Genomic DNA, 15,651 nt, shown 5'->3' with positions numbered 1-15,651 from the left:
GAGCCTGTCTAGTTCTGTCCAAGCCTGTCCTATGGCAGGTTTATCTTCATTGTAGAGATGGTTCATTAGATTACAAAGACCTGATACCATTGCACATTTACATGATTTCACTAACTCATGTGGTAATGATTCCGAACTCACCAATCAACCTTCTGATTATAATTCATCTTTTCATGTACCTTGTCTATGGAGAGTATGGCCAAGAATATGAGAATCTAGTCTCCCTAGTAGTAATAATTCATATTGCAAATGAATACTTAGGCATTCTGGTTGCATATGCCAGTTACTTGGGATCTTTCTTAGCATGAGTCAGATGAACACCAGGACACTGACAAAATCAAATTTCTTGATGGGTAAAGCTGAGGACCAAATTTTGGACCATAGTAAATTTGTCAAAATGAAGCCTCTTCTGTGAAGCTTCGTAGTGGCTGCCTGGTCGGTTGGCTTTCCCTGGTGACATCCTTCATTATCACCATGCACACGTTCTTTTGAACATTTAAGGATTTTTGTATTTATAGGCTGCGCAAGCTTGGGCAAGTCATTCCTCCTCTCTGAGCCTCGGTATCTGTATCTTTAGAGTGCTTTGGAAACTGAACAAATGTAAGGTAGTAGTAGTATGATGAGGAGGAAGGAAAAAAAAAAACAGGTTTGAGGTTTGGCATCAGAGGTAGTTTGCCTAACATCACATGTCTAGCTGACGGCAGCCATAAGTAGCATAGGACCCTCGCTATATTCTGGGCACACAGGGGCGAGAGGTGGGGATAAGAAGGCAAAAACAGAGAGAACTCTTGAGTGGGTGAAGGGGCGTGGCTCTTGGATCAGAGGTGAAACAGCAAGGCTGAGTTCCACCTGAGAAAAGGCGTTGGAGGACTCAGAACAGTGAGAAAGTGCCTAGCCCCACAGCTGAATCCCTTGGCGTGCTCTCCGAGGATCTGAACAGCCCCCGAAAGTCAAGTTTTCCTCCTCACCTTCTAGGTTTTGGCCTAAATCCCAGGAGCAGAGCTTTTCCCCTAAATTTCCGTCATGCCCTCTGCTTGGTTGCTAGATCTCTTTACCTGGGAGGCTAATGGCATTTGCCTTGGACCACTGTGGATACTTCTACATCTTATGTATATGTCTCGTAAAAAATCTTTGAGGGCAGACACATGTTCATCTTTAATCCCCAGGGGCTAACACCGTGCTTGGCAAAATGTCAATAAAAGCCTAAATCACTGACTTATTTAGTGAAGGTCTCTTTGTGAGTAGGTCTGTCCTTTCCTCTTCAAGTCCTGATGCTAAGAGTGAAACAGAGAGTGGCCAGGGTTATTGGAATTGAATCACAGGATGCACAGAAAGATCATCTAGTTCCCCCTACACATTTTACAGATGTGGGCACAGAAATCCAGAAGATTGAAGACACTTCCTGAGGTCCTACACTTAGTGACAGAGGGTAGGGCCAGAAGCCAGATCTGCTGATTTAGGATAGAATAGGATGGGATGGGATGGGATGGGATGGGATGGGATGGGATGGGATGGAATAGAATAGAATAGAATAGAAGTTGTTGAGCAGAGGACTGACCTCACCTCTACTTGGCAACAGCCTGTGGCTCTTTAGGCCTCTGCCACTCTCTGTTTAGTCAAAACTTGTTCAAAACTTCTTTGTGCTGGAGGGAAATGGTTAATTGGATTCCTAGGGGTTCTTCACCACTTGTTCAGTGTTCCTCCTGTCTGGAACCAAAGCCTGATTGCTGGAAGAAGTAAAAACCATCCCACCATTGTGGGAAAAAAAATCCTAAAAGTTAATCATTTCATACAGTCATGGACTTTGGCATGGGACCCTCAGAACCTAACTAGAATCCAGGAATGTTTCCTTTAGATGATTTTGCTGAGTGAGAGAAAAACATACACATCCCAATATCAGGTTAATGATACACAATTGTGTCCGACTCCTCATTCCTTTGACATTGATAAATGTTAGTGGCTCCAATCTGTTCTTCCTGGATGTAATTTTATGAGGCTCAGGTAGTGTTGTGGACCAGGGATTCAAATGGCCTTAGTTCTTAAAGATTATAGGAAATCCTATAGAAATGGAATTCTGTTGGGAACCCACTGCTTTGTGATTATTTTCTATTGCTATAAACAGTATTAAGCATCAAGTTATTGGCCATCAGACCTGAGAAAGTAGTTAAATAACCACTTACAGGTAGGGACCTATGGTAATTACCTAGCTTTTGTCCACCTACCAGATGGACTGTGTATGCAGTTATAAAATATTTGACTTTGAACTTTTTATTAGTGAAGATACATGCTTGATTGTGTTTAAAGTATCCTATCAGGCTTTCACACATACTTTATAAAATATCTGTTCTTTATTTTGACAGGATTATGTTTAAAGGAACCTTTTGATGACAGACATTTATCTTTTCTAGATCTTTTGTCCCTGGCGATTTGCTGTAACTTTTATAAGTCAAAGGGCTTATTGATCTATAGATTTTATATTATACTGTGCCTGAATAGCTATTGCTATATTACTGTAGAAACTGACTGCTATATAGTCAGGGTGAAACATATTGATTTTCATAGACTGTAGTATTCTTCGCAGAAAGAACGTGTTGAATTTTAATTTCCTGAGAATGTCAACTTGCCTTGCCTGTCAAGAAATTAAGCTGGGGCTGGTGTTTACTGGTGTGATAGCAGTCTCATACTTGATCAGGCATCATGTCATCTTATTAGATCAGTACCTTTCATAGGCATTCGCCAATCCTTGTATTCATAATCCCATCTTTCCTTTTAATGGTGTGTACTTAGCACCAGTAAGTAAGCAACCAGTAAATGCAAAAACCAGTACCTGGCACATAATAGGCATTTAATTTGAGATGTTTATTGAGATATTACTAATGGCTGCTGTAGTACCAAGCTGTCTATCTATATATCTATTTATATCTATCTATATCTTATTTAGTCCTCAAAATAAACCCTGTGAGGTAGATACTACCCTTTCCCTTTTACAGGTAAAAAACTGAGGCTCAGAGAGATCATGTAACTTGCCCATAGTCACACAGCCTGGAATCCATAAAAAGTGGCAGAGATATGGTTGGACCTAGTTTACCTGATTTTGGAGTCTACTTGGCTATACTACTTCCCATAAACAGGCTGGGACTGACTTTGAGATATTCAAATCTACCCTGTCTCTGATAAACAGCAAAATAAGACCCCCCCCCCAGCTTCCCCAGCCCAAGGGGGAAGAGAGAATTATACCTGGTGGGAAGGGCTGTGCTCAAGCAGTGCTATCTGTCAGCAGCTGTCCGTATCCACAAGTAAAGCCCCCTAAGGGAAGTTTCTCCGAAGGAAGTTCCCATACTGGTGTGTTCAAAGACCTAAATTTTAAATGGGACCACCTCAACATTTCCTACTGATTTATTGCTTCCTGAAGGGAAAAACTCAGTGGTTACTTAAGAAACAAAATAAAAATCAAAAACCCTTATGCAAAAAGGAATGATTGTCCAGAAGAGGCAAATCCATACAGACAGAAAGTAGAGTAGTACTTGCCAGGGCTGGGAGAGGGGAATGGGGAATGAGAAGTGACGGGTAATGTGTCTGGAATCAGACAGTGGTGATGGTTGCACATCTTTGTGAATATACGAAAACCCACTGAATTGTACACTTGGAAGGGGTGAATGTTATGGTATGTGAATTATATCTCAGTATTGTTTAAAAAAAGGAAATGGAACATCTGCTTAGAGCACCCATGTCCTTAGGTGTTCACAGTGCTCTGGGATGCCTTTTGTGGCCCGTGACTTTTCACCAAAGATCAGTGAGTAACTAAAATCAGCTCTGCCCAGGAGCTGGTCAGCATGGGCTCCTAGTTGCCAGTGGAGATTTTTAACTCTGATTACAAATTTCCTATGAAAGTCAGAGAGCCAGTTTGGGTCCCTGACACTCTGCAGGATACCCAGGTAAAGGCTATTTTTTTTCCTCAGAAGAAATGTGAATAGTTAAAGTGTAACTTCCTCAAACAACTTGATTTATCTTGAAGTGCAGCAATTTGCTACACGTGCGTTTTTCAGAAAGCACTAATCAATTCCAGGTCAGAATCAGTTAAAGCGCCCCACAAATTGATAGTGAGGTCTTAAAAAGGCTCAGCAGCTTTGGAACGTTAAATTTACTTGCTGTAAATTTGGAATAAGAACATAAAGAATCACTTTCCAGCAAGATGATGAAAATTCATCATGTTCATTATGTGTTTCTTCAGAAGCACACTACATTAATTTTCCAGCTCAACTAAGTGGAGGAAGTAAGGTCTCTTGTTACTAAAAAGTTGCTCTGATGTTTAGAGAGGTGGACCAGTTCCATTAATGAATCCAATCTGCTCTGACTTGTGACACTGCTTAATGTGTCCTAAAAACCCTAATGTTGATAAGTGTCATACAAACCAACATCAGGGTTTTTCCCCTTAAAACAAGACCCAGAAGGTGTTTATAAAACTTAGTTTTGTTTCCCAAGGATCCAAATGCTTACAGTCAGCTCTTGATTATGCAGGCTAATGGGGGAGAGCAGTGGTGTGGCTCCTCTGAACATCTCTCTTCGCCTTTGGGGTATGTATTGGCACTCAGTTGACTCGGGGGCGGCGTCAGAATGAAAGAGGGAGGAAAGTAAAGAAGTCCCGCTGTTCAGCATCTCTCCTGAAAGCCCTGTTCAGACATCTGTGCCACTCTAGGCTGTACTGAAGAATTATAGCATTCCCTCTCAGCCCAGAGGGGCCTTCTCCTAGCTAGATGAAAATAATGAAGTGTTTTCGTGTTTAAAAGCCCTCCTGCTTGGTTGCAGGCCAGCATAGAGAAGTGAAAAGAAAAGCAAGGCAACATCGGGCATTCTTTCACCTGCTTTGCTTAACTTTGTTAATAAGAACGTGAAAGCAAAGTAATTCACCTTAGGATACCTGAGATTTGCCGGCTTATCCTTCTAGGCCCTATAAAACACAGCTTTTGGGGCTTCCCTGGTGGCGCAGTGGTTAAGAATCCGCCTGCCGAGTCTCGAGCTCTAGCTGGCAGCCAAGCGTACAAGCTCTGCAATCAGCGGCCGCCATCGACGTTGCTTCGTTTCCTCTGGGCTCATCTGCGCCCCTCGCTCGCCACACACTCCGCAGTCATAGCAGCTATCATGGTAAAGCTTGCAAAGGCCGGTAAAAATCAAGGTGACCCCAAGAAAATGGCTCCTCCCCCAAAGGAGGTAGAAGAAGATAGTGAAGATGAGGAAATGTCAGAAGATGAAGAGGATGATAGCAGTGGAGAAGAGGTTGTTATTCCTCAGAAAAAAGGCAAAAAGGCTACCACAACTCCAGCAAAGAAGATGATGGTTTCCCCAACAAAAAAGGTTGCAGTTGCCACACCGGCAAAGAAAGCAGTTGTCACCCCTGGCAAAAAGACAGCCGCTACGCCAGCCAAGAAGACAGTTACACCTGCCAAAGCAGTAGCAACACCTGGCAAAAAGGGAGCCACACCAGGCAAAGCATTGGTAGCAACCCCTGGTAAGAAGGGAGCAGCCGCTCCAGCCAAGGGAGCAAAGAACGGCAAGAATGCCAAGAAGGAAGACAGTGATGAGGAAGATGAAGACGACAGTGAAGAGGAGGATGAGGATGATGAAGAGGAGGAGGAGGATGAATTCGAGCCAGCGGTGATGAAAGCAGCTGCTGCTCCTGCCTCAGATGATGAGGATGACGAGGACGAAGATGACGATGAAGACGACGAGGAGGAGGATGAGGATGACGAGGATGACTCTGAAGAAGAAGCTACGGAGACTGCACCAGCCAAAGGAAAAAAAGCTCCAGCAAAAGCTGCTCCTGTGAAGTCAAAGAGCACTGCTGAAGATGAAGATGAAGAGGATGACGATGAGGATGAGGAGGATGACGAGGAGGAGGAGGATGAAGACGAGGAGGAGGAAGAGGATGACGAGGAGGAGGAGGAAGAGGAGGAGGAGGAGGAGGAAGAACTTGTCAAAGAAGCACCTGGAAAACGAAAGAAGGAAATGACCAAACAAAAAGCAGCTCCTGAAGCCAAGAAACAGAAAGTGGAAGCCACAGAACCAACTACATCTTTCAATCTTTTTGTTGGAAACCTGAACTTCAGTAAATCTGCTCCTGAATTGAAAACGGGTATCAGTGACCTTTTTGCTAAAAAATGATCTTGCAGTTGTTGATGTCAGAATTGGTGTGTCTAGGAAGTTTGGCTATGTGGATTTTGAATCTGCTGAAGACCTGGAGAAAGCCTTGGAACTCACTGGTTTAAAACTCTTTGGCAATGAAATTAAACTAGAAAAACCAAAGGGAAAAGACAGTAAGAAAGATCGAGATGCGAGAACACTTTTGGCTAAAAATCTTCCTTATAAAGTTACTCAGGAAGAATTAAAAGAAGTGTTTGAAGATGCTGTGGAGATCAGATTAGTCAGCAAGGATGGAAAGAGTAAAGGGATTGCTTATATTGAATTTAAGACAGAAGCTGATGCAGAGAAAACCTTGGAAGAAAAGCAGGGAACAGAGATAGATGGGCGATCCATTTCCCTGTACTATACCGGAGAGAAAGGTCAAAGTCAAGACTACAGAGGTGGAAAGAATAGCACTTGGAGTGGTGAATCAAAAACCCTGGTTTTAAGCAACCTCTCCTATAGTGTAACGGAAGAAACTCTTCAGGAAGTATTTGAGAAGGCAACGTTTATCAAAGTGCCCCAGAACCAGAATGGCAAATCTAAAGGGTATGCATTTATAGAATTTGCGTCATTTGAAGATGCTAAAGAAGCTTTAAATTCATGTAATAAAAGGGAAATTGAGGGCAGAGCCATCAGGCTGGAGTTGCAAGGACCCAGGGGATCACCTAATGCAAGAAGCCAGCCATCCAAAACTCTGTTTGTCAAAGGTCTGTCTGAGGATACTACAGAAGAGACATTAAAGGAGTCGTTTGACGGCTCTATTCGTGCAAGGATAGTCACTGACCGGGAGACTGGATCCTCCAAGGGGTTTGGTTTTGTAGACTTCAACAGTGAGGAAGAGGCCAAAGCTGCCAAGGAGGCCATGGAAGATGGTGAAATTGATGGAAACAAAGTTACTTTGGACTGGGCCAAGCCTAAGGGTGAAGGTGGCTTCGGTGGCCGAGGAGGAGGCAGAGGTGGCTTCGGTGGCAGAGGTGGTGGCAGAGGTGGCCGAGGTGGATTTGGTGGCAGAGGCCGGGGAGGCTTTGGAGGGCGAGGAGGCTTCCGAGGAGGCAGAGGAGGAGGCGGAGACCACAAGCCACAAGGAAAGAAGACGAAATTTGAATAGTTTCTTCTATCCCTGTCTTTCCCTCTTCCATTTGAAAGAAAGGACTCTGAGGTTTTTACTCTGTTACCTGCTCAATGACGGAGCCTTCTGAGGACATTCCAAGACAGTATACAGCCCTGTGGTCTACTTGGAAATCCGTATAGATAACATTTCAAGGGAGATAACCCTGTTGGTGTTGACTGGATATTCGTAAAAACTTTTTAAAGAGATGAGTGATAGAGCTAACCCTTATCTGTAAGTTTTGAATTTATATTGTTTCCTCCCATGTACAAAACCATTTTTTTCCTACGGAGTTTTTTGGTTTTGGTTTTTTGTTTTTGTTTTTGTTTTTTTTTGCGTTGGTGGGTTATAAAGGAAAGCAGAATGTTTTATCATGATTTTTGCTTTAGCAACTTTGGGACAAATTAAAAGTCCTAAACTCTGGAAAAAAAAAAAAAAAGAATCTGCCTGCCAATGCAGGGGACAGGGGATGGAGCCCTGGTCTGGGAAGATCCCACATGCCGCAGAGCAGCTAAGCCCGTGCGCCACAACTACTAAGCCTGCACTCTAGAGCCCACGAGCCACAACTGCTGAGCCCACGAGCCGCAACTACTGAAGCCCGTGCGCCTAGAGCCCGTGCTCTGCAACAAGAGAAGCCGCCGCAGTGAGAAGCCCTGCCACCCCAACGAAGAGTAGTCCCTGCTCACTGCAACTAAAGAAAGCCCACGCACAGCAATGAAGACCCAACACAGCCAAAAATAAATAAATAAAATAAATAAAAATTTTAAAAAGTCTTTAAAACAAACAAACAAAAAACACCACAGCTTTCCATCTCATCTTAAAGGACCCCCAAAAGCTTTGCAAATCTACGATGTGGTCTAGAACTACTTCACACCTCCTGAAATGCAGCCTATGTTGTTGTGAATGATAGCAGCTATTTAAATAAATCCTAGAAATGCTGCCCAGAAGTTCAGATCAGGAAGGAGTGGCTGTGCCTTGACTTCCTGTGGTCACAGCACCTGCAGGTCTATGATCCCTGGCTCTATTTGGCCCCTATCTGCTTGGGCTCTCCTGACCAAGCTGAGTACCCTGACACCTTTTATGGCCTGACGTCTGCTGTGGTTGCACAGGCCTCTTTGTCCACTCCTTGCCTACTGACTCCTCGACATCTGCCAGACTCTGCAGGCCTAGCAAACTCTCAGGGCTGCCCTCTGCTAACCTGTCTCCTTGCTGTCTGAGCTGAAAGCTTTGGCAGCCTGTTTGCATAGATGTAACACCTATTCTTGTGACGGATCTCTATCTGTTACCATGGGAACTAGGCACAGGAAGCCCATATGACAGGCATCCAGTCTGAATCTCTATGGTCATTTCTTGGCTGCTAATGGAGGGAAGCCGGGGCAGAGGTAATCTGATCGAGTGGGTGACCCCAAATTCTTTTGCGTTTGGTGTTGGAATGGACATGCACAGTCCATCAGGCAGCCATGTATAAGCAGACTTCTCTGAGTCTCATTAGGACTTCCATTTTATAGCAAGGTGCTGGGAGAGGATAGAGAAGAGGAAATGGGGAAAGGGGACAGAATAAGAGGGAGGGAGAGAGGATGGGGGGCAAGTGGAATAGGAAATGTACAGAGACGTACTGAAAGGAGGAGTGTTTCTGTGAGTTCAAACAGGTGGAGCTCTGAGTGCTTCTCAAGGTAACTGACTTGCTCTGCTGGGCTCTCCTTTTCCTTCTGTTCCCTGACTAGCAACCTCAGATTTGCATTTCTATCATAGTGTCAAGCTTGGTTACTCTAACAACTGCTCCTCAGATAGATAGCCACCTTTTTATGATACTTTCCATAGAGATGAAATTTAGCAAGTGGTGGTAATTACGGTGAAGGTCCCAGTCCCTAGCAGAGAATGTGAGCACGCAGGGTACATGCACGTGCCACGATGTTGCTTTGGTGCTGGGCCAGGGGCTTAGAGCTAATCCTCTGTCTCCCACAGAGAAGATGGGAGGGAATGTCTGGGGTTTTCAGTAAGTAGGATCCCTATGGTAGCATTTAGGGCTGTCTCTTCTCAGAGCAATTGCTATATTGGGAATGGGCTCTCTGATGAATCACTAGCTTGCGTGATTCATGGAGGTCTTTGCAAATGACAGTGCTTCTGACCCAAAAGGAGTTATGAATTTCTGTCCTCGGCAGGGCTGGGAAGATTAAAGCCCCCCAGGAACCCTAAACAAGCTGTTGAGGGCGTAGTAGAGGTTGGATTGCACACCAGGCAGGAAGGGCCTTCTGGACAAGAATCATGCCTGATTCTCTTTTGGGCTCTTGGCACCCAGAGTATAGTGCAGGCACTCACTGTACACAGCAGCGGAGGCTAAACAGGTAAGGGTAGCTTTTAGCTATTGCGTTTCCCTGGCCTTGGCCAGTTCCTCACTACCAACTTGCCTCTTCCCCACTTTCCTGTGGCTTGCTTACACCTAGTTTCTATTTTTTTTTAAAAAATGACATCGGAGGAGATCAGAAATGGAGTGACATCCTGCCGAAGTGGTTTTTTTTTTTTAATTTATTTATGGCTGTGTTGGGTCTTCGTTTCTGTGCGAGGGCTTTCTCTAGTTGTGGCAAGCGGGAGCCACTCTTCATCGCGGTGCGCGGGCCTCTCTTGTTGCGGAGCACAGGCTCCAGACGCGCAGGCTCAGTAGTTGTGGCTCACGGGCTTAGTTGCTCCGCGGCATGTGGGATCTTCCCAGACCAGGGCTCGAACCCGCATCCCCTGCATTGGCAGGCAGATTCTCAACCACTGCGCCACCAGGGAAGCCCACACCTAGTTTCTATCTACTTCATCAGCCTTGTCCAAGGGTTTCAGAAGAGAAGTCTACTCTAATGTATCACTTCCGCTCAAACGATCTAGAGTTCACCTTTGCAAATAGAAGTCCACTAGTAAAGATAGGGGTGCAAGTTATTATTTTCTCAGTTTGTTTAAAAAGTGTTTTATTGGTCTCCTGTCATCCTGGCCTTAAAGTCATTTCATGGAGTCCCCAGTTGCCTCATTTTGAGCCGTGACACCTGGCCCAGCTTTAGCCTCTGTGGTCCTGGCAGTGTACCCAGCCAGCCGTGACAGTTGCCATCTGGCCTGTCCTTTCACTCCCCCTACATCAGGATTGACTCACGTGGCAGGAAAACATTCCCATTACCTTTTTGTGGATGAGGCAAACCAGTGGATTTACTTTTGAAGTGAAGGAAATGAGACTGAGAGACTTTTCCTTCTAGCCTATAATGCCAGAGAACATCACCGAGGCAGTTGGGAAAGAAAATGTAGAGCTACCTTTGTGGATGCAGAGGATCGATTCAGAGAGAAAAATAATTTTTAAAAAATGTAGAATTAAAAAGAACAAAATGTAAGGCTGTAATTGGGGGAGGAAATACAATATCATACTGAGAACATCATTTCTGCAATAATTTTCAATAAGTCAGTGAGAACATTGTAATTCCACAGGGATTTGAGATATGAGAAAAATAAATATTTGGAATAAGCCATTATGGAGAAAAGGTCCCTGATGAGTTGCTATTCACTATGGCTATACTATAATGATGCTAAAACAGAAATCCTTTGGAGCCTCCGTTTTAGAAGTTTTTATTGAAGTACTCCAGTTCATTGTTGTCTATCCCTTTGGGGTTAACAACACCCCAAGTAGACTGCGAGGGGTTTGATCAAGGTGGTGGTGTTGCCCATCGATCTCTTCCTAAATCACTAGCAATAGAACCTGTTTCGTTCCCAGGCTAAGGACCACATTCTGAAGAGTGCCTGTCACTAAGACTGCAGTTCCAGTGCTGCAGAGGCAAGTTGGTGGATAATTATATGTTCTTATATAGATTGCTTTCAGAGTTGGGTAATTATTGTGAAGCTGACCAGCTGGAACTCACAATTAGCTCAGGTCTAGACTTCCCAGGTCACCAGCAACTACCCGTCCTTCAGGCAGGGTAATCTTGGACACAAATTGTTTCTCTTAAATATAAGGCATATAGGCATTTAAAATGAGTTATGGGTGAACCCTTTAGAAAAAAGAATCTGTTATTAAAACAAAGTACAAAAGCAAATATTATATCTTTTAAAAAGCCTCCTTGTGGAGGGAGAAGTAAGAAAAGCGACGCTCTGAAACAGTTGTGGCAGGGTTAAAGAGAAATGAACTTTACTACTGAATAGTTAGGAAGCTATAAACTGCTTTTTTTAGCCTCCCAATTAGCCTTCCCTTTTTCTTTTCTTTCTCACTTTTATAACTCAGAAAAATGTAGTGGTTCTCCATAGCTTATAAGATCAAACCTAAATTCTCTAGCATGGCATCTAGGTCCCTTCCCAGCCTGGCCCCAGCCTGCTTCCAGCCTCCTCTTCCATATGGTCCCATAACCGTCTCATTTCATCTATCCATATGGCATTTATAGCGAGGCGCCACGTGCAAGACATTGCTAGGCGTGTGTGATCTAATGCCAAAACACTTCACTTTGGTGAGGGCTTTATTAGTTCACCGTGCATCCTACATGAGCTCCGTTAAAAAATTATGAGGTGCTGAGTGCCTGGGCTGGGGTTGTAGCAATAGCCCGGAGGAAAAAAAGGAGGCTAGGATGTGGTGGGAGAGGGAGGAGTTGAATCAGTGAAGGAGTTTGAAGAAATACCATTGAATAACAAAAATGATGGATATGATCTATCTCCTGTTTTTAATTTTCAGTGATTTTCCAAACTCCTATGAACTCACCTAAAATTATGCACGATGAAATTAGCTAATAATCAAGCTGTGCTTTATTAACACAATGAAACATTGCATAGCTAACATGAAAATGTACATATGAAATGTTACTAGTAATACTTAACATTGAGTGTTAATATATTATGTGCCAGGCACTGTTCTAAGCATTTTAATAAATATTTTATCATGTAACCCTCACAACAACCTTCTGAGGGTAGGTAGTATTATTTTCCCAATCTTACGGGTAGAGAATCCAAGGTACTGAAAGTTTAAGTGACTGACTGAAGGTCACATATCTAGCATGCAGCAGAGCCAGGATTTGAAAGTATGTATTCTGGCTCCAGAGTTCATGCTTTTAACTACTATAATGCAGCTGTCTCTGTACATGGAAAAGAACGTCAACAAGTATGTAAACACAGCTATGTGCATATAGATACATTGACCAATACAATTTGCAGTAGTGCAGATGAATGGATTTAACATTAGATTCATTCTTTAGTAAAGAAGTTTAAATTCATAAGAAAAGGAAAAGAGTGAGAACGGTTTAGTGTCAGGGAGGTCAAGGGAAAGCAATTTAGGAAGGAGGATATCAACAGTGTCAAATGTCAACTGAATCAGTAATGAACTGATTAACTTAATAACTTTAAGTCACTTAGCCTCCTTTGTCATTGTTTCCTCATCGGTAAAAATTGCTATTGCCTTACAGCTATGTTTTGAAGATTAATGAGATAATATTATGAAAGTCTTTGTGGTTTCCTTGGATAATAAAGACTTTTTCAAAATATTGCGGACCACGTCCTAATGGATAAAGCTAAAGGCAGAATATGTGTGAGTTTTCGAAGTCTTATGCAGTAGTCTAAGGTGTTTTATGTCCTTAAATTCTAGTTGAGTGGCGACATAACCTGAAATGCCTTGATGTCTGGAGGGAGAAAAAACAAGCATATTGCTAGTTTGATATCCTGTAGAAAAACCAATTGATGGATTGTCTAATTTTTCATTTTTCAGCATTCATTGTGCACAGTGTGAGCCATCCATGATGTCTCGTTAGCATCCTTTGATTTCTCATTCATCTGTTCACTCATTCACCCATCTATTTAGCAAACGCATGTTGAGAGCCTCCTATGTAACCAGAACCTGTCTAGGTGCTGGAGTTAAGATGAATGAGACACATAGTCCTTGCCCTTAGAGCACTCGTGCTGGGGAGATGGGTTTGTAAGTAGAGACTGTCATTACACTTTAGTGAGTACAATTTAGTATGGTGGGTACACACAATGTACTCTGGGAGCACAGGAGAGAGAGAGAGTGGGGGGAGACTAAGGCAGGCTGTTGATTCTTTTTCATTAAATTGGAAGTTTGTGTAATTTTTCTTTCTTTCCAGGTGACTAAAATACTAATGGGTTGAGAAGTAGAGAAGACGACTAAAATTTCCTAATCCTAGCAACTACACACAGAGCACAGACTTCTAGACTCTAAGGCCCTGTGCCTTGGTAGGCAACTGCCATATAAGTGTTTCCCAACCTGCATTACATTTGGATCCAGCTAAACTCATAGCCAAATACTTCTGGTGTCCTCTCTGATCACATATATAAGCCCAGTGCCTTTGTCACATCTTTGTATAACTCTTTAGAGTCCCACCTGCTATTTCTCGAATCATCCATGGGCCCTATTCTGTCATTATATTCAAACCAAGGTCTCAGAGGCAGCCAGGCAGTCCCAGGTCAAGAAGACAACCTGGTATTTCCAGTTGAGTCTTGCATGTCTTTGGCTACTATATTTAACTAGTTTGAAGTGGCCTTTTACATTTTTACCAAGTGGGAGATCATGATAATGCTGTAATAGACTTTATGTTCAACTCGCCCAGGCCCAAAAGTACTTGATTACTATCTTAAATTCTCAGTTGTTTATATTATCTAATAATCACACTGCTGTTTGAATTAATGTCACATGCTAAGGGTCCATTGCTAATTTTGTTTCCAAAATATTTATCTGTAATGGAAAAAATTCTTTGTGTGAATCTCTTCTGATGGTTGCATGTAAGTTATAGCTAAACTATAAGCAACTAAAGAGGAGGGCTGTCTGAAGGGCTAGGACCTATTAATTCTTTCTTTGTTAGTGCTTCTTTTCCTTTTGCTTTTGGCTGTTTGGTTCTCGTCCTATAGTCTTTATAAAGAAGGGGTAACAAGTAGTTTAGGTAGCTCAGGTAAGCATCCTTGTATAACTCTCTGGTGCTTCCAACACAGTGCTCAAACTCAACAGTCTCTCCAGTTTGTGACCCATTTAAGTTTTGTGGGGGAGAAATCATAAATACACAGAAGTTAATATGTGTCACCACGAGGAATATTAGTCTTCAATAGTGTGCAATGCTTTTTTAAAAATAAATTTATTTATTTTATTTATTTTATTTTTGGCTGTGTTGGGTCTTCGTTGCTGTGTGCAGGCTTTCTCTAGTTGTGGCGAGTGGGGGCTACTCTTGGTTGCGGTGCACGGGCTTCTCATCGCGGTGGCTTCTCTTATTATGGAGCATGGGCTCTAGGCACGTAGGCTTCAGTAGTTGTGGCTCGCGGGCTCCAGACACGCAAGCTCAGTAGGTGTGGTGCACGGGCTCAGTTGCTCTGTGGCATGCGGAATCTTCCCGGACCAGGGCTCGAACCCGTGTCCCCTGCATTGGCAGGCGGATTCTCAACCACTGTGCCACCAGGGAAGCCCTGCAATGCTTTGAAAAGGAGGGTTCTGAGAGAGCTTAAGAGATAGGCCACTGTGTTCTTTACAAACAAGCTTTTTATGGTAATGGACTTTATAACTATTAAGCAAGATAATTCCAAATACTTCTCTCGGCAGGAGAGAAGGTGGTATGATATAGAAGGAACAAAAGATTGGGACTCATGAGATTTGGGTTTTAGTTCCTTCTCTATCAGTTTCCTCATCTGTGAAATGACAGGCTTTGATAATCAGTATGCCCAGACCTACCTCTACACCAGACTTATCTTGGGAACTGGTTAAAATGTGGATTCTTGGGACCAATGCCTAGAAACTGTGAATTTATAGGTTTGTAGTAGGGCCTACAACAAGCTCCCCAGGAGATTCTGAGATCATAGATCTGCAGACCAAAACTGTCTGGGAGTCTCTGAATTCAATGACTTTATAAGGTCCCTTTCAGGTTTAAACATGTATATGTCTAGTATCAAAGATTTCTAATCTAAATGGTAGATGAAAATAAGCAGAATTGATCAGAGGAACCTTATATTAATATTTTCACGCTAGGCTTTTGTGTTCTGGCCCAACTAGAAGATGTTGGTAAGGTTGTGAGTCCAGGGAAGGGGAAGTGAGCGCTATGAGGTCATGATTTCAGGTCAAGAAATTGGCATCCAAAGGTCTGGGACAGACAGGAAGGCACAGAGAGGAGTAGAAGCCTACCTTTTATGGGAGTTGGTTGATACTTGAGGTGGAAGTAAGTGGATCAAGAGGGCTAGACACCAGGGGAGAAGTGGAGAAAGAGGAGTTGAGACCAGGAGAATAAGATCTCAGTTCTTAGAATGGCCGATGGTCCATGCATTAGTACATAAAGGCTGTGATGATGTACTTTCTGCACGAGTTTTGGAGTACACTCATTGCTATAGTGCTGTATAATGAGCACAAGCAAGTGCATGGGCTGTGATTGGAA

General features: G+C 43.2%; 2 protein-coding genes across 2 annotated transcripts in view; both read left to right on the top strand.

The window, feature by feature from the left end:
- GPC3 (glypican 3) overlaps window positions 1–15,651 on the top strand; it is a 430,874-nt gene that overhangs the window by 186,536 nt on the left and 228,687 nt on the right. The gene's annotated exons all lie outside the window — the stretch shown is intronic.
- LOC118888711 (nucleolin-like) lies at window positions 5,017–7,577 on the top strand. The gene is given in 2 exon segments (XM_036840085.1): window positions 5,017–6,150; window positions 6,152–7,577. Coding segments are annotated over 2 exon segments (2,148 nt in total). The 5' UTR covers window positions 5,017–5,139; the 3' UTR covers window positions 7,289–7,577.

The sequence above is a fragment of the Balaenoptera musculus genome, chromosome X (genome assembly GCF_009873245.2).
Source record: "Balaenoptera musculus isolate JJ_BM4_2016_0621 chromosome X, mBalMus1.pri.v3, whole genome shotgun sequence".
In the NCBI taxonomy this organism is placed as follows: Eukaryota; Metazoa; Chordata; class Mammalia; order Artiodactyla; family Balaenopteridae; genus Balaenoptera; species Balaenoptera musculus.
This window is presented reverse-complemented; position numbering and strand designations above follow the sequence as displayed.